The sequence below is a fragment of the Lissotriton vulgaris genome, chromosome 9 (genome assembly GCF_964263255.1).
Source record: "Lissotriton vulgaris chromosome 9, aLisVul1.2, whole genome shotgun sequence".
Lineage (NCBI taxonomy): Eukaryota > Metazoa > Chordata > Amphibia > Caudata > Salamandridae > Lissotriton > Lissotriton vulgaris.
In genome coordinates, this window is record NC_141697.1 from 125,940,726 (window position 1) to 125,960,156 (window position 19,431).

Consider the following 19,431-nt stretch of genomic DNA (forward strand, 5'->3'; position numbering starts at 1 on the left):
TCTAGGCTCGCACAACCTCGGCCAATAAACTGTTGCTGCCCGGAGCATTGCGCCCCCAACGTGAACCGCCTATGTTGCTCTGCAGCTCATCGCTGATCCAGTCCCCTGGTCCCACAGCAGAGTGGTGAGTGCAGAGTGGTGAGTGCAGAGTGGTGAGTGCAGAGTGGTGAGTGCAGAGTGGTGAGTGCAGAGTGCAGAGTGCAGAGTGGTGAGTGCAGAGTGGTGAGTGCAGAGTGGTGAGTGCAGAGTGGTGAGTGCAGAGTGGTGAGTGCAGAGTGGTGAGTGCAGAGCAAGTGTGCAGAGCATTGTGTGCTGTTGAGTGCAGAGTGCTGTGTATTGGCAATGTTAATGACAATGCCCATTTATTTTTGATTTAAAGAAAAAAAATGTCATGAGCAATGCCAATAGCTCTACCTTTAATGATGCCGAGACCATTGCATTGCAAATGCTTGTTCACTATTGAAGGCTACGTGTTCTCCATAGGCTAGAATGGGCAGTTAGATTATTACATTCTTATAATCCTAACTGGCTCGGGAACATGGTAGAAATTCGAATTTAGTATGCCTGAACTCAGAATGATAAAATACATCTTTTAGTAAAGTTGGTTTTAATATTCTGTGTTTGAAAATACCACTTTTAGAAAGTAGGTATTTTCTTGCCTAACTGTCCAGGCCTGCCTCTGCTAGGTTGTGTATTCCTTGTCTGGGTTTGTGAGTGACATGGCTGGGGATTCCAGGAGACAGGCTGGGGCAGCCCAGTGGTGATTAGAGAGATATGCATCTAGATGAGAGGGAGGAGTTGCACCTGGGACCTGAATAGGGCTGGGACTTCCCTCTACAATGCTGGCTCCACCTCCTGTGGCTTGTCTGATGTCTCTGCCCTGCACTGTGAAAGGATAGATGGAATCATGTCAACAAACTGCTTCAGAGCTGTACCTTCCCTCCCCTGTGCTGGCTCCACCTCCTGTGGGGCGGCTGATGTCTCTGCCCTGCACAGTAAAAGGAAGAAGAGAGTCATGTAAACAAAGTGCTCAGGAACTGGTTTGGACTAGGCAGAGGCCTTTCTGCCTTCAGAGAACAAAGGATTTTGGGGTATAAATATTGGGACCCTGTTCCCAAGAAATTAGATCACTTCTGGAACAAGAAACCTTTTGCCAAGGAGAAGAACCAAGGAAGCTGCAGGAGTTTTACTGCCCCTCTGCTAGTGTGCTGTTTGCTAGGTTGGCCTACAGTGGTTGCGTCATTGCCAAGGAAAGGAGAAGGAACTTATAAGGACTTTCATCATTTACAGAATATTCTCCAAGGGCTTGAACTGTGCTTGCCTCCTGCTGAAGTCTCAAGGACAAAAGACTTGATCTCAAGCTCCCCTCTGAATTTCCTTGCTGGGAACTCCAGACATTTGCTTGTCGCTGGGAGCTGGAAGCATGACGCATTGAGAAGAAGCGTGTCGCAGCTGAGATAGTCGCAACGCCGGAGAAGCGATCCTTCGCCCCATCACACTGGAAGCGTGTGTTCATCGAAGCTGCCAACTGTATCATCGCATCAAGGCGCCATCTTGCACACCGCAATGGGCCTGCAGGCCGAGAATCTACGCATCACCTCCGCACCGGTAAGGATCACGACGCATCCCCTACTCTGCGCAAGCAAAGAGGCACGACGCATCATCTCCCCCGGATCACGGAACTGACGCATCTCCCATTTTGCGAGCATTTTGTTTACTTTGCATTACACATCCAGGTACTTTGTTGAGAACTTTGTGGCATTGATCATCAACTTGAACTAAGCAACGTTTTATCATCTTTAAGCAATCTTAAGTGTAGTATTGTGGATTTTTGTCGTTTGTGATCTTGTGTTAAGTCTATATAAAGAATACTTATTTTTATAAAACCTGTGTTGTGTCCATCTGTAGTGTTTTAACTGTATTACTGTGTATATTCACAAATGCTTAACACACTGCCTCTGAGATAAGCCTCTCTGCTCGTGCCAAGCTACTAAGGGGGTGAGCAGGGGTTTTTAAGGAGTGTAATCCCCTTATCCTGACTCAGAAGTAAGGGTCCCTATTTGAACAAAGGTGAAAACCATTGCCAACTATTGACCACCAAATCTAACATTGGTGGTCAGCGGTGAGAATTTGGACTTTGCATTTGTGTTTCATATACAGTGATTGGTGTACACTACTAGTGAGTGCAGACCAAATGCGACCAGATACTTTTGATTTAGAATCTTTTTCCTTGGACTGTTTTTACTACCATGAGTAAACCCGCATCTGTTGCATCTATGGATCTTGAATTTGAGGAAGTGGGGTTGGATACCAACAGTGTGAAACAGCTCAAACATCTGTGCAGGAAATTAAAAGTTGCTACACCAGACATTTATAAAAACGATGACTACCAAAAGGCGCTGAGGGCCTGGGTAGAAGCAAGAAATGCCCCTGATCTTATCGTGGGGCGGGTTGGGGATGCAGATGGGCCCATTGAGAGGCCAGTGTTTTCAGTTAGGGGAGGGGGACTCTCTCCACCTGGCAGCAATATCTCTTCCAAAGACCTGTCCCCCAGAGAGTTGGAAGACAGGGAGAGAAATAGGGCACTCAAACTGGAGTTGGCTAAGCTTAAAATGGAGAGTCAGAGGGAAACAGAGAATAACTGGTTATCCTTGTAGAGAGAGAGAATGAGAATGGAACATGAGAGGCTGTTGATTGAGGTAGAGATCAAGGCCAAGGGCTTAGAAATCAATCCCTCTGGTGGCAGCGCACCATCTGTGCCTTCAGAAGGCAGGGTACATATTCCCAAGGATGTCATCAAACATTTCCACAAAAGTGAAGATATTGGGCAGTGGTTTGCAGCCTATGAGATAGCGATGTTGGCCCGCTGGGTCCTTGAGAAGGATTGGGTAGCGGGGTTGTGGGGCCTCTTTTTAACTGAAGGGAGGGATACTTTGTTAGACTTGCCCAGTGATCATAGGATGTCTTATGCCCACATGAAAGAAGCACTGATGACAAGGTATGGTTTAACCCCAGAACTCAATAGACAGAGGTTCAGGAATTGTAAAAAGTTGAAGGGAACCACAAGGTAGAATATGTGTCTTTCTTTTGCAGAGCTATGGATGGTTGAGTGAGGGGTAGCAATGTGGATAATTTTCAAGCGCTCTATGATTTGATTGCTAGGGAGCACTTGTCTGATAATTGTTTTCCAGAGCTACGCCAGCACCTTATTGATAGAAAGTTGACTAACCCTAGAAAGCTTGCTGAAGAGGCGGACAGCTGGGTGAGTACCAGGGTCCACAAGGGTCTTGTGGGAGACTCCACCAAAGGTGGGCAGGGTCCCCAGCAGAAAAGTGGGGGGGACAAGGGTAAACAGAGGGAGTTCCAGAAAGGGCCCCAAAGTAATTCCCAAGGGAGCCAAGGTAAGGGTTCCCAGCCTCTCCCTGAGAAGAAGTCAGGATCCCGACAGGTAAACCTGTTCATAGAGGGCCTGTTGTAGGAAGGTACCTCCTGACTATGGTTGCCCCCAACTTTTTGCCCTGTGTTTTAGCTGGTTTTTGACATAGTCGACCTGGGGCCCTCCCAATCAGGACCCCAGGCCTACTGCTCTCTCTGTAAAATGGATTCCATGTACCCTAGGTACATTTCCAATTGGTACTGGGCCACCTTATCAGACCCTGTAACTCAGGGCATAGGTGTACCCAGGGCCTACCAGGGGCTGAAGCATGTATTATGCCACCCCTGGCTGGCCTCCTAAATTTGACACAACTGGCTGCATGACAGCTGGGGCAAAGTTGTGTAATCACCCTTTGCTGTAGATATAGTATACCTATATCTAACTCTACAATGGACACACAGATTCCTATCAGTCACTCCTATGGCAGGCCTTGACAATCTTGAAGGCAGAGTGCTTGGAATCGTGTGAGATGGTGCTCTGGCATGAGCTGAGCCTGTCTGCAGCTTGCGGAATCAAGTCCTAATAGCTGTTCCATGATATCGCATACCATATACTCTTAAGTGCATTATAATCCTCGCGGTTAAATGCTATCTTTGGTATTGCTTTATCAAAACATGTCGAGTAAGGTGTCATACGAATTGGAATACTAAGCCCTCGCCAATTCTGGCGACGGGGTTAGCATTCCACCCTTGTAGAGGGACACAACATGTATGTAACTGTGAACCCCGGTTAAAGTTAAACGAAGCCTCAGCTCCACAAAATGGATGCTGCCACCACAGACACGAGTCTGACCCCCTGCAGCTGGGAGTCCTTCCAGCGAGGGGAGCCTGGACAAAGGGTTTCCTGTCAGGGGCGGTGCTAACACCGTCCCAGACATGATTTTGTGTATCCTGGGTAGGCAGGGCTTTACAGGAAGGTGACTGCTGAGTGGCACCCCGGTGCTCACTACGCATAGGCCGGTCAGAACCAGTTCCAGGGGCACACCAGCCCCTGGCCTGGGGAAAGTCCGGCATGGCAGAGGGGTGTAACCACCCCCCTCCTAGTCCCACCCATAGGCAGGACCTAGTCACCGGGTCAGCCCCCTTTTTTAGTATAAAGATGGGAGCGGGCCCCCTGTTCAAATTAGATCATCTTTGGAATCAAGACCCGACTTTCTGCGAAAGACATCAAGATTTCCTTCTTCAAGATTCTCCCTTGTGGCTAAGGAGTAGTCACCCTGCATCCGCAGGCACCATCCTAAGAACACTGCGGTCTGCTGCAAGTCCTTCTTCACGAATCCGACGACCCAGCTCGACGAGACCCGGCTTCCCTGGCACCTCTGACCTCTACTCACCTCTACAGCAAAGCTGAGAACTGTGAGTGCGACGAGACCTCGAGGGACCGACGATCGCCAAGACTGCACGACTTCTTTGCAACAAGCCCATCGTGTGCTCCACTGGTGAGTGCTTTGGGGTCCGAGAAGCCCCAACCCTGAGCAGCTCCAGCACCGAAGATCAGCCCTCCAGCATCTCCACGATCTGCGTGGGGCCCTTCTGCTTTTGCGTGCTCACCGCGCTGTGTGGCTACTAGCCGGCTGGCTTGTGGCCTTCTACACGACGCCCGACGACATCACTGCTGCTGATCTGGTTGCTCCAGACTGGCCCTTGCTTCCTTCTTCAAGAGAGGCACCCGGACCCTCCTGGTCCACTCCAGACGCCATTTTGAGTCCACCGCGTGGGCTTGAATTTGCCAAGGCTTTGTTGCCCAATCCTGGGTCCAGCGACGCCGACAGCTTCATCCATCGTGGGACAGCTCGCTCCTCCATCCTGGTCGCCGACAACGCCTCCTGGTCCGTGAGATCTGCGATCACAGCGTCACCCACTCACCTAGTCGAGGTGACTACCATCCGGTGCCCTCCTGGTGCCACCTGACTACTGGCTAGTAGTCTCGAACTTGGTCCCCTCTGCTTTCAGGTATCATCTTCCTTCGATCCAGGCTTGGATCCCTCGAACTTTCTTCACTGGTCGCCTGCCAGCAACTTCTTTGTGCCAGGCTCCTGGTCCGTCTACGAGGATTCCCGACGTCTTTTGAGACCTATGCAGCTGCAGCCCCTGGGCTAGGTAACTTCGGCATTTCGGTGCCCCAGCATAGCCTCACTATCCAAGGGTCAGAATCCACTTTCGTTTTCCTCCTACCAGGTCGGGTTCGCCCGAGAACACTAACTTTGTCATTACTAGCTATCATAGACTTTGTCCCGCATCACGCGTGAGAGTGCACACTCTGCACCCGAGTCCCCTAGGCCTCCTAGAAGTAATCTGAAGATTCTATAGTCAAGCCCTAGCGATTCCTAAGCCTATTAGTACTGTACTTACCTGCTAGTAATTTCGCATTCCACTTTCAGAGTATATGGTTTTCCGTGCCCCTCGGGCATTTGTATATACTGTGCTAACTTAAGTATTTTCGTAAGAGTTTTGTTTTGTGCTTAGTACCCTGTCCTCATAAAGAGTACAGGGCTGTTGTGATTCTTAATAAATATCTTGTTTATTTTCATAACACTTGTGTGGTGTCCTTTCACTGGGTATTCAAGGGGTATATGTGTGGTATAACAGCTGGCTTAACACGCCCTCTCGAGTCTTTAGCCTTAGACTGCTCGTATCCATGCTACTAGGATAGCTGGTCTATAAGGTTGACTTACAACCAATCATCAATAAGGGTTGCTGGACTGATACATAGTGTTCACTAGAATAGTGACCACTGCATATCAGGCCACCTTCTCACACCTGTTACCAGCTTTCAGTGTAAGCAGGTGGGACACCGTTGGAATGATCCCCAGTGTCCCCATAAGGGTCAGTATGTGCCACCCCATGCACCACCCCGTCAGATGGTGTAGCCCTGGGTGGGGAGGAGATGGGTGTCCAAGGTAGGTGGGGTCCCTCAGAAATGTCCCTTGTCTCATTAGGAGACTTTGAGATGGTCCCTAGAACTCAGCTGCCTGATAACACTAAGAAATACAGGCAGTGGGCGACCATCAATGGCCATTGAGTGGAGGCTCTGAGAGACACCGGAACAAGTGTGACAGCTGTCAAGTGTCACTTGGTGTCTGAAGAGCAGGTATTCCCCAGTGCATTTTTCCCAGTTGTTACCGCTGACAACACAGAAAGCCATTGCAAGGTGGCTCAAGTTCCCTTTGAGTGTGGGGGAGGGGGGGCTCTGGTATTCTTAAAGTAGCTGTGAGGCCAGCCATGCCTGTTGATTATCTGTTGGGCAATGATTTAGAAAGCTCCCCTTGGGTTAAGGTGGAGAAGAAGGCGCAACTAAGGGTGTTCAAGATACCCTGGAACCTGAAAGTATGGCCCAGGGACCTGCCTTAAAGAGAAGAGGTAGGGGGCGCGGGAAACCAACCCCCATTGTTCCCACGGTCCAGGAGGAGGCAGACCTTGCGGTTGATGCCCTGGAACCTACAGGGGAGCAAGTTTCTGAACTGGGGAACCTACCTTAGCTGACCCATTGGCAGCAAGAAGGGGGTCCCTCCAGGGAGGAATTTTTTGAAGAGCAGCAGAAGTGTCCTTCTCTTGTAGGTTTGAGGCAACAGGTCACAAACCAGGAAGCAGGTGATCAGACTGGATCACATTGGATCTACTGGGAGAATGGTCTCCTGTATATAGATAGCCTAAGGTTGCTGAGCCTGGGTCAGCATGTGCGTTGGTGGTACCCCAGCGCTTCAGAGCCTTCCTACTGGGTTTGGCTCATGATGTTTCTTTAACTGGTCATCTGGGGCAGAACAAGACCTTTGAAAGGCTTGTCTCCCACTTTTATTGGCCCCAGATGCGGAAGAGTTCATAAACTCAATGTAGGACCTGTCAAACTTGCCAGGCAAGTGGGGCAAGTGGGAGGAGGCACAAGGCCCCTCTCCGACCTTTCCCTGTAGTCAGCACCCCCTTTGAATGGGTGGGCATTGACATTGTGGGGCCACTGGACTCCAAGACAGCCATGGGCAACAGGTTTATTCTGGTCTTGGTGGACCATGCTACCCGGTTCCCGGAAGCCATTCCGCTCAGGACAGTGACGGCCCCGTGGTGGGACGTGCACTGATGGGGATTTTCTCCCGTGTGGGGTTCCCCAGAGATGTGGTGTCTGACCATGGTACAAACTTCATGTTCGAGGCATATGAGCTGCAGATCGTACACTATGCATTAGATCGCCACCTGGTGTTGGGCTTGGATGATAGCAGGTTGTTGTCTTCTTGGAGAAGTCTTTGTAGTCACGATATAGGTGACTCCTCCCTTGGACAATACTGCACATAGGCATCGGCTCCATCCTTAGATTGTTTTTTTCCACCACTGGGTTAGGATGAAAGTTTCTCCGCTCCGGCTAGAAAAACTTTTCAGCAAGTTCGAAGCACAAAAACTTCCTACAACTAATATCGACATTGAATATACAACTTTCGACGCCATCAACTCGATTCCGGTTCATCGACGCGGGCCGCTGGGCCTATCTACGCCGTGCAGCCTACACCACATGGAAAGAACTCAGTTCAAGAAATGCCCGGTATGCCGAGCAAAATTTCCGCATAGCGATCATCACGAGGTTTGTAACCTCTGTCTATCGCCGGATCACGACGAGTCAACCTGCACAGCTTGTGCATCCTTCCGATCAAAAAAGACCATCCGGGATCGGAGGGCCCGTCGACACGAGATGAGATCAGCCCCAGCACCGGAGAATATCTTCGATCACGAGATTCCGCTCGTTCCAAAGAGGATTCACCTGATCTCCAGATCATATCAGAGGCAGAGGACTCAGATGACTTGATTCCATCCCGTCAACACGTGAGTTCTTCTGCCCCTGAGCCACATACACTGCCCAAGCCAAAGGCGAAGGTCAGCACTTCGCCCAAGGGGCCCAGTCGAGACCCAAGTACTTCCTCCTAACGCCCAGCCTTCGAGCTCGGCTCCGAGGAAAACAGCTACGCCTTCAGGTGCTTCGGCACCGAGCAAACCACAAGTGCCTATTCCACCGCCTCCATCCGCACCTAGGCCAAAAGACCCTTCGGCACCAAGGCTAAAGGACCCTTCGGCACCGAAAGCTAAAGATCCTTCAGCAGCGAAAGACCCTTCGGCACTGAAAGCAAAAGACCCTTCGGCACCGAAAAATAAAGAGGTACGGGCACCGAAAGAAGCTCCGGTTCCGACTCCGAAGCCGTCCACTTCCAAAACTAGAGAGGGAAAGCCAGCGTCCGACGCCACAAAGCCGACGAGACCAGCTTCCACTCTGAAGACTCCCGCTTTGGTGCCAACACCCACAAAGACTGATTCCGAGGTTCCTAAGTCCTCGGACACGCCTGCCAAGCCAAAAACTACACCTTCGGCACCGAGAACTTTGCCACAGGACGCTGTATTACCTCCCAAGGCAAAACGCCAAAAACAACCTCTGTCGGAACCGAAAAAATCGACGCCGGAGAAGGTTGTAGAGGAAGAAGAACGGTTTAGACCAGATCCTTAACAAAAGAAGCTCTACATAAACCCAAAGACTGGACATGTATGTGCTATACCTCATAAAAAGAGACCAGCAGAAACACCACCTCTATCTGTGGTTCCTGCCAAAAAGGAGGACTGTGCAACTTCTCCTATGCACCTTCCCTCTCCTGTATCTCCTTCCTCTCCTGACCCTCCTTACATTTCACCTCAAATCTCTCCTGTCCCCTCTCCTGCATCATCACATTAACCACAAACTGATGAGGAGTATGACTTGGGTGGTGGGGAGGATCCACACGCAGACCCAAATACATATCCTTTAGATGAGGATATCCATACTTTTCCACCACATAATGTGCCTGATGTCCCTAATCCACAGTTATACCCCTCAAAGCCTTCTCCTCCAGAAGACAGCATTGGTTTTAATCACCTCTTACACAGAGCTGCTCTTTACCGCAATGCCACAATGCATACTGATGACATTGAAGAGGATTTTCTGTTAGATACATTTGAGCCATCACACAAATCTACTTAAATTCTTCCCATGATCAAAGGAGTCATTAAGCATGCTCCAGAAATATTCAAAGATCCGGTACGCACTAGGGTACTAAATCAAAGAATAGAAAAGAAATATAGGCCTGCACCCTCTGATCCAACCTATATTAAAGGACATCCTCAATTAGACTCTTTAGTGGTGTCTAATGCGAGAAAAAGGGTGAATTCACAGACTTCTGGTGAAACGCCCCCATCTGACAAGGAATCCAAAGTTATTGATGCATCAGGTAAAAGAATAGCTGCACAAGCTACAAATATATGGCGCATTGCAAATACACAAGGCCTTCTCTCACGTTATGACAGGGCTCATTACGACCAATTAGAGGCACTACTACAACACCTTCCAGATCAATATAAAGATCAGGCAACAGAGACACTACACTGGAGAAAATGAAAAAAGACACAGACACTGCAAAGTCAATGGGTGCTCTACAGTCTACACAAACTAGAGGTTCTTTTTGTTGCTCCTTTTATAGAGTAGGCTCCAAACAAACTGGAGCAGATACAAGAACATCTTTCAAGACGCAAACACAAACATCCTCTAACAAAGGGTATTTTAGAGGAGGATACAGGGGCAATAATAACAAGGGAAGAGGTCGCGGTAACAACAGCAATCGCTCCTCCTCCACAACTAAACAGTGACTTCCCTCTGCTCCCCCAACAGCATTCCACTCCTGTGAGGGGCAGATTAACACAGTACCTGCCTGTCTGGAACTCCATCACAACTGACCGGTGGGTGAGACAGAATATCCAACATGGCTACTGCCTAGAACTTACAGCAATCACCCCAAACATACCACCCAGGCAGCGTCCTATGTCTACAGATCACCTGACTCTGCTTCAACAAGAAGTTCTAGCACTTCTACAAAAATATGCTATTCAACTAGTCCCATTAGAGGAACAAGGAACAGGGGTTTACTCGCTGTATTTTCTAATTCCCAAAAAGGACGGGACACAGACCAATTCTCGACCTCAGGCCCCTCAACCATTACATACAATCAGATCATTTTCATATGATCGCTCTGCAACGAGTGCTCCCACTAATGCAACAAGGCGATTTCCTTTCGACACTAGACCTGAAGGACGTCTATTTTCACATCCCAATACATCTTGCTCACAGGAAGTACCTACGGTTTGTAATACAAGGACAACACTATCAGTTCAAAGTCGTTCCGTTTGGTGTCACAACAGCACCAAGGGTGTTCACAAAGTGCTTAGCAGTAGTAGCAGCACATCTCAGAAGACAACAGATACATGGCTTCCCTTATCTGGACGATTGGCTCATATAAGCCAAGTCATTCCACCAATGTGTACAACACACTCAGCAGACAATTCAACTGTTGCAAAAACAGGGGGGGCACACTCTCTGCAACTGTCCCAGCTCGCACAGAACATTTGGAGATGGGCCATTCCTCAAAACATATATCTGTTAGCGGAACACCTTCCAGGGGTTCACAATCAGATAGCGGATCTGTTAAGTCGGCAGTCACAACAGATTCACGAATGGGAGCTACATCCACAAGTACTTCAGCCATTCTTCCAGCAGTGGGGGTACCCACACATAGACCTGTTTGCCACCCACGAAAATGCAAAATGCCCAACCTTCGCCACCAGGTTCCCACACCCACGGTCTAAGGGAATGCAATATGGATGAACTGGTCAGGCAGATTTGCGTACGCTTTTCTGCCTCTCCCCTTCATTCCACTAGTGGTGCGCAAGCTCAAACAATAGTCTCTCAAGCTCATACTAGTAGCTCCCACGTGGGCACGCCAGTCGTGGTTCACCACACTACTAGACCTCTCCCTGGTTTCACATCAAATGTTACAGCTCACACCCTCGCTGTTAACACAGAACCATGGAGAAATCAGACACCCAGACCCAAACCAACTGAATTTGGCGATCTGGCTCCTGAAGTCTTAGAGTTCGGTTATCTCAACCTACCACCAGAATGCATGAACATCATTAAAGAGGCCAGAAGACCTACTACCAGAGCGTGTTATGCCGCGAAATGGAAAAGATTTGCAATTTATTGCAAACATAATCACATTGATCCACTGGATGCCTCCATCCAAAATATAATTTGTTACCTTTTACAGCTACAAAGGTCTAATTTGGCATACTCTTCCATACACCTACATCTTGCAGCAATTGCAGCCTATTTACAAAACAGGCAACTGTCTCTTTTTAGGGTACCTGCAATGAAAGCATTTATGGAAGGATTAAAGAGAATAATCCCTCCCAGACTGCCACCTTCTCCTGTATGGAACCTAAATCTTGTCCTTACGAGACTTATGGGACCCCCTTTTGAGCCTCTGCATAAATGTGAGCTGCAGTTTCACACATGGAAATCTGCTTTCCTTGTTGCCATCACCTCTCTCAGAAGAGTAAATCCAATAAAGTGGTACTCAGATCTAATTCAAAATTTCTACCAAAGGTTATCTCACCTTTACACCTAAACCAATCTGTAGCGTTTCCAAAACCCAGACTCTGTAGCAGAGAGGGCGTTACACACGTTGGATGTTAAAAGAGCTCTACTTTACTACATAGATAGAACTAAATCCTTTAGAAAGACTAAACAATTGTTTGTATCTTTCTCTCCTCCACACAAAGGTCCCCCTATCTCTAAAGGTGGGATTGTCAGGTGGATTGTAAAGTGTATACAAATATGCTACCAAAAAGCCAAACGCACACTAGCAGTTCCTCCTAGAGCACACTCCACTGGCAAACTAGGAGCCTCTATGGCTTTCTTAGGAAATATACCACTGGAGGACATATGTAAGGCAGCAACATGGTGAACACCACACACCTTCACTAAACACTATTGTGTTGACGTGCAAGCCAAGCAGAAAGCTGCAGTAGGCCAAGCTGTCCTTAGAACACTTTTTCAGACTACTGCAATGGTTACAAGCGACCACCGCTAGGGGAGACACTGCTGCACAATCGATGCATAGTGTACGATCTGCAGCTCATATGCCTCGAACGGAAAATGCTACTTACCAGTATGCATCTGATCTTGGCATGTAGAGCTGCAGAGTCGTACACGCCCTCGCGCCTCCCCGGACTTGTATCCATTTAAGTTCTCATTTTTATTTATTTATTTATTTTGAGATTTGTAGAGCGCCTGGTGACCCGAGGGCATCCCCGCGCTATAATACTGTAAACTCCAGGACATCTCTCATCTTACTTAGATGTACACGCATGGACATCCTTTTTTTCTTACTGTATCTCTACTAACTCCATCATTTCCCATCATGGCGAAAAACAATCTAAGGATGGAGCCGATGCCCATGCGCAGTATTGTCCAAGGGAGGAGTCACCTATATCGTGACTACAAATACTTCTCCAAGAAGACAACAACCTGCAATCATCCGAGCCCAACACCAGGTGGCGATCTAATGCATAGTGTACGACTCTGCAGCTCTACATGCCAAGAACAGATGCATACTGGTAAGTAGCATTTTCCTTTTCCAACACTAATGGTGGTGAAGGTAGAAAAGTGCTTACTGCTTCTTGAATGAAGGCATGGCCACTGGAATTTTGTAATTATGCAGCTGCAGCGTTTTTTGCATAATTATCGATTTGCTGCATTTGCCACAAAATCTGATGCATATTCTGCAAATCATAACATCAACAAAAATGTTTCTATCGCAAGTGGTACAAAAGTTACTAACAACACAGCGACACATGTTGCTGTTTGCAGAGTTTGACTGGTCACCTTTCTGTTGCTTTTTGCTATGTTTGGGTGTTTAGTTGATACTAATGAGCTGTAATTAATTCTCAAACAGTGTTAAAAAGTGTAGAAATTACAAAGTAAAGTAATACAATCACAAAATGTGCTGCATATTTAGCCTTATCTTGCTGCATAGTATACTCGACCCTGCTGCATAATTTGTCCCTCCCCTGTTGCATAATTCAAGTGGTCCTGAATAAAGATCAGCACTAACACAACATTACTGAAGCGAGCAGAAAAATATTCTTAAGCATTTAGTAACCATTCCTGGTTAAGGCTTTGTTTAGAGTAGCGGATAAGAAACATACTCCGAAAAGTAGCAGATGTCCTGTACAGAGCGTACAGGGCATACTCTAAAAAGTGGTGGCTTTCGTCTATCCCTAGATTAAGCGTACAGGACATTGTCCAAAAAGTGGCGCATCAAAGTTTTTTTACTTATTTTTTTACTTGCGTTTTATATAGCGCTGGCTAGACCCGGAGGTATCAGAGCGCTTTACATGAGGAGAGTTACATAGGTTACAAGTTACACATTGTTACAGAAGGTACATCAATTAGAAGTTACATCCGTTGGTGCAAGGCGTGTAGAGGGTAAGGGGCTCCAATAAGCTCTAAATAGGTTAGATGAGACATCCACTACTTTCTAGAAGGTGTAGCGTATCCTCCAAATCATGTTCATATTCATTACATGATGGAATTAATCAACCACATAGTCTCAATACTGGCAGTCGAGCACAACAATATGGATTGATTTATGATGTACTCAAAGCACTGTGACGGATGAAAAGAAGCCATTGTGAAGCACAAAGCATACATAGCTGGATAATCCTTAGAGAATCACTTGTGTTTAATAATTCTTCACTTTATCACTCTTTTCTTTGAATACCCTATCGGCCTAAGCCTCAAAGTGACACTTCTGTGCAGTCGACAGCCTCTTCTCCGCATAGCTGCCAAGTTTTCAGAACGCTTATGTGTAACAATTCTGTGGATTCAGTCCAATATGAGTGACTTTCTACTGTCAAATGTGTGGAACTTTGAGTGACACTACCTTGCGAGTAAATCAAAACAATGAGGCACAGAGAGGAAAGACAATCTGAGGACTTCCACTAGGCTCCAGTGTAAGATGGAGGGGGTCTGCCTCGCAAGGCTCCTGAATGGCCTCTTTGGACCTTGAGTTAGGTTGACTTGTTGTTAAGCTCATTTAAGTTTGTTTGCATAGACCGTGGTTATTTTCAAAATGTGGCATGGATCGGACTCGTCCCCGCTCTCAACCTCATCCTTTCTTGAAAGGAGGTTAGTCTGGCAGAAGATTCGCTCCTATTAGATACGTAGGTGCAGCACAAGAAGCTGCTTTTACGAGTGATGGATCATGTACTTTCGTCCTGCAGCTGTTATGCCTCTAAGACTTGTGGATTTTCTTTCACGAACCCATTATCAAACGCTGACCTCATGTTTTTGAAGACTGGCTGATGGCGTTCTTAATCCAGCTAAGGCGGAATTTGAGATGATCTGTGGCCTCCATGCATGTGAACCCCTCTGAAGGTTGTGTGCAATACGCTGGTTATATTGATGTGGTTCCTCTAAGCTCTGCTGGCATTAGTGATTTGTCGTTGCTTAGCCTTACTGGATTTTCACTGACTGAAGCAGAACAACGTCCCAATTGAAGTGAAAAGATGTAGGCTTAACCACATTTGATCCCTGTATTCTCAAGATTTTGGATGGTGTCCAACTGCTCTTATTTGACTTGCTCATGAATTTGTCAAACATAAAGTACTCTAACTACCTCTTTCTCCACCGATGGATTCCATAGTTTTAAAGGACATGCTAGACAAAGCTTTTAGGACTAGAGGGTAAACCCCACCAAGGAACTGAAATTTGCTCTGTGCTGAAAATATTATGGTGTTGAAGCTTGTAGGGATTTGGTAAGCCCCCATCGCTGGAAACGATGGTCGGCAGCCATACAAATGCATCTGAGAAATTGTTTGGCATATAGAAATATGCTATTAAGATGTTTCCTTTTCTTACACAATTTTGTAGAAGCGTTATATTGATTTTTAATTTTTTTTAATCATAACTTTTTTTAAAGTTTTTTTAAAAGATTTAGAGCCAAGGTTGAAGATGGGTGGGCGAATATATAAAACCATTGCCACACGATACAAAAGGGGATGATGGACGGAGCGTTTGAGCAAATCAAACACTCGCCCCCAGTCAACTGATCTGATCCGTCCATCATCCCCTTTTGTATCGCTTTGTTCGCCCTAAGTGTGGCAGGGTATGCTCAGACGTGAGTCCCTTGCTCACTTGGCCACTGGATTCAAGATACCCTGGCTGATGAGGATTATGAATCCGAAACCGGTCCCAGGATGCTAGTTTCTGGTCCAGGGAAGACGTGGCTTGGCAGTTCGGGCTGGACTGTTCCCATGAGGCACAGGGTCAGACTGATTTGCATATGGCCATGTCTGAACTGGGGTGGCTGAGTGAGCTAAAGAATGGTGATGGATTAAACCCAGATCAGTTGCCTGGGGGTGCGTGTTTGATTTGCTCAAACGCTCCGTCCATCATCCCCTTTTGTATCGCTTTGTTTGCCCTACGTTGGCAGGGTATGCTCTGACGTGAGTCCCTTGCTCACTTGGCCACTGGATTCAAGATACCCTGGCTGATGAGGATTATGAATCCGAAACCGGTTCCAGGATGCTTGTTTCCGGTCCAGGGAAGACATGGCTTGGTAGTTCGGGCTGGACTGTTCCCATGAGGCACAGGGTCAGACGGATTTGCATATGGCCATGTCTGAACTGGGGTGGCTGAGTGAGCTAAAGAATGGTGATGGATTAAACCCAGATCAGTTGACTGGGGGTGAGTGTTTGATTTGTCCATCATCCCCTTTTGTATCTTCCTGGTGTAGGCATTAGCTTTCACTTCGAGATAATGGTGGGCGAGTACGTGATTTACATATTAGGAGCAAATAGGTTGGCAACACATGGTGGGAGGTAAAGAATACTGTTGTGCATTGAAATTGAACCTCCGGAGACTGATTAATACAAAATTTCGAAGCTGATCAAAATGCCATTCTTTGGATTGAAGGATTATGACAGTATGCGTTTCTTGAGACCCTCTCTGTACTTTTAGCACATACAATGTAAAGTACATAGGTTGTTTCTTTTTCAAGTCTATGAACACACCTGTTTCCCCTTAGGCTCTGTTGTGGCCTTCCATTTTCAAGGTAGAGTGATGCACTGGTTTGTACAGGTGGCTCCAAAACGTTCATTCCTTTGGCGACGGAAACTGGTTTGTTGGATGGGTAATCTTTATAAATAACAAAACAACTTTTGAAGAAGATTCAAACTAGTCCAGCTATGTTAAGGCAGTTAAAATGGGTCTGAACCCCCCTGTTGGTGATCATTCAAGTTGTTACAGTTTGGAACCATGCTGGGGTTTCCTCTTTACATTGTGGTGGAAGGATGGGTTGCAATTTATTTGAAGGGCAAGGGATCTAGAACCTGTGCAGAGACAGCAAAGAGGAGTTCAGATTGTGAATGTAAATCTGGAGCCTGTCCCCTTTAATAATATCAGACAATTTGTGTGGCTTTCAGCTCAAGGTATGAGGTGGACATGAATGGATGGATGGGCAGGGGAATGCTTACACTTGGGACTCACTGGTATGTTTATTATTAGGGCAATGTCTTTTTGGCTGAGAAGAACTCATAGTGGTTCCATATATTGTCTAAGTAGTGTTGGGGCAAGCACAGAGTCTTTTAGTGGAGATTGTGACCCCTCCATCTGCACTAATGGTTTCTGATGATATAGATAGCAAGTGAACCTCTGCAGAACAGCATAGATGTTGCCCATTTGTGAGTGTTGGGTGTCAAGTTCTCTAGATGGTCCTCTTCAGTTGATAACACCCTACTGCTCCCATACATGCCTTTTCAGCCAGATAGATAGTTGAATGAGTTAAACATTTGCTGCAGAGCTTGTGAGTAACCTGCAAGTCTCCCATACCAAATCCAGCAGGGCCAGCATAAAAAGTTAATACTAACATGCGCTACTTATAGTGCCACAGATCAACAAAACTAGGATGTATTCTAAAAAATCAAATTATTATGCTGTTTAACTTCTAAGCGCTGCATGCAAGCGTGCAAATAGAGTTTGCAGTAACAGGATATGGGTAGTGCATCGTGGTATTATGTTTAACAATTTATAATTTCAAACACAGGAGTCAATGTGAGGTTACAGTTGGTTATATTAATGTTATGTTGCAAACAATTTAATTCTCTATTTCCGAGGTTGAAATATCTACACTAAGGAGAAGCACTAGTTACACTCATAATGTATAACTATCTGTCCTAAATGTGCGCTTTTGTTTGGAACGCTGATACAGATGTAATACTGGTGTCAAAACAGCACTGTTTTGGTATAATATTAGTGTAATGATATAATGCAAGATTGAAAAACAAAAAAAACACATTAAAACAAATGTATATTATGCTCTTCTTGAAAATGTAATTGAATCAGAGCGATCCTTTTCAAACTCTCTTGTAAAGTTGGTCAGATGTGAAGTAGGGGAATATTTCCACAACATTCACTAGTGAAATCCTAATGTCTCCTTATATCTGTTTTTCTTTTAACTTTGCACCCTTCCCTGAGTGGTTGGTGGGGCTGGGTTCTCTTCGGCTTCTTCACAACATATCCTGTGGTGGAGAACCTTGTTCCTTGCTTTATTCTCAATCAAGGTATTCTGCTTCATGTAATCCCACTACCATCTCAGTAGGCTTCTTGCTAAGGTCAGCTAGTTACCTCCCATCCCATCCCATCCCATCCCATTTGCCTTACAAGATGGTGGGTCGAGGTATATAGAAAGAGTCATGAGCTTCCACGACAAAATTAATCAATTGCACTACTAATCTTAGTTCTTTGAAAAACACCTGTGACTGTATGCCAAGTTCCTACAAGCCCATCCTTTTTCCTAAAGCTTGCAATGTCTTCGCTCCCCACATTGAGAGTAGTAGGTTCACCTTGTTTCAAGAAGGGAACAGCCATTAGTTAAGCTCCAAAGAAAAAAGTAGCAATGGAATTATGAATGCATTCGCCTCCCCTTGCCTCTTCCATTTACAATTTTCTGGGCACGTCGAACATCTTTCTTCTAACAGTTAGTTGCTCAGTAGAACCTCCTCCACTGCCAAATTTGTTTTCCAGTCACTCGCATTTTAAGCTTTTTGTCTCCAGCACCCAAGTAGTTGTCTTGCAGTTAGTAGGGATTTCCAGCCTCCTTCTTGGTATGGCCTGATCCCATTTCCCAAACGTATGGCTTCAAGGTGTATGTCTCTCCCAAAGGCTGACAACTCTTTGGGATCGAATACAAAGTTCTGTGAATCAAGATCTTGTCCTGTGGATAATTTCATGGAATATATCACTGCTGCTTTTAGTTGTTGGTGATTACACGCACTTGGTGAGGTCTGGACATGTATCTGTTTCTCATGTTATTGCTTGTAGCCATTTCTGTTTGTTTCATAGTGCTGGTTCCTTTTATCCAAGTTTGTTTCAGCATAGCTGCAGTTGCAAAATAAAATGTTTATCTGGACATTCCAAATAGCTTATCAAAAAGACTAAAACTCATTCACACTAACATTTGACCAGAATAAAAAGATAATCAAATATGGTGTATTTCTACAACACTCAATAAAAGACAGGTTGCATAACTTATTATTTACTTGTCGGATTTAAGAGAGTCATTCTTAAGTGCTTGGGCAACTGAGTCAGCGATTAATGTTTATATTTATGCAGAGGTTAGGTTGGATACCAACATGTCACATTATTGTCACTTGGCAGGCTTGCCTGAAGATTTCATTTTCAGTTCATGAGTCACATATTTTGACTAAGGGTAGAAGAGTCATTTAAAGTGTATTCTTGTACTAGCTACTCACAGAGTCAACGGACTAGGTTTTAAAAAGAATACAAATCTATAATAACCTGCTATGAATATAAGTTGCCTTTTTAACTTGTTTTTCATATTTTGGATTTCTAGTTTCCAATTTTCCTGCATGTGCGACTCCAGGACCATTTACGCATCTCATCTACAAAAATGTGTCCGTGCCAGTGTACACTACACTCAAAGGGGTAAGACGATTATGTTCAACATCTCACTCCTACATGAAGCCAGGTCTGAATTTTGTACAGGACTATGTGATATCTGTTGAATGGTTATGGTATTGGTTGACAAAGGAATTTTATGTATATATTTCTCATGTCTGTATGTTCACTCACTTACT

The 19,431-nt window shown here is 46.0% G+C and overlaps 1 protein-coding gene across 1 annotated transcript in view; it reads left to right on the plus strand.

Moving 5' to 3' along the window:
* PLEKHH1 (pleckstrin homology, MyTH4 and FERM domain containing H1) overlaps positions 1–19,431 on the plus strand; it is a 301,189-nt gene that overhangs the window by 153,313 nt on the left and 128,445 nt on the right. The window contains exon 9 of the mRNA XM_086937161.1: positions 19,188–19,279. Within this exon, the coding sequence (XP_086793287.1) occupies positions 19,188–19,279 (92 nt within the window). The remainder of the gene's footprint in view (positions 1–19,187; positions 19,280–19,431) is intronic.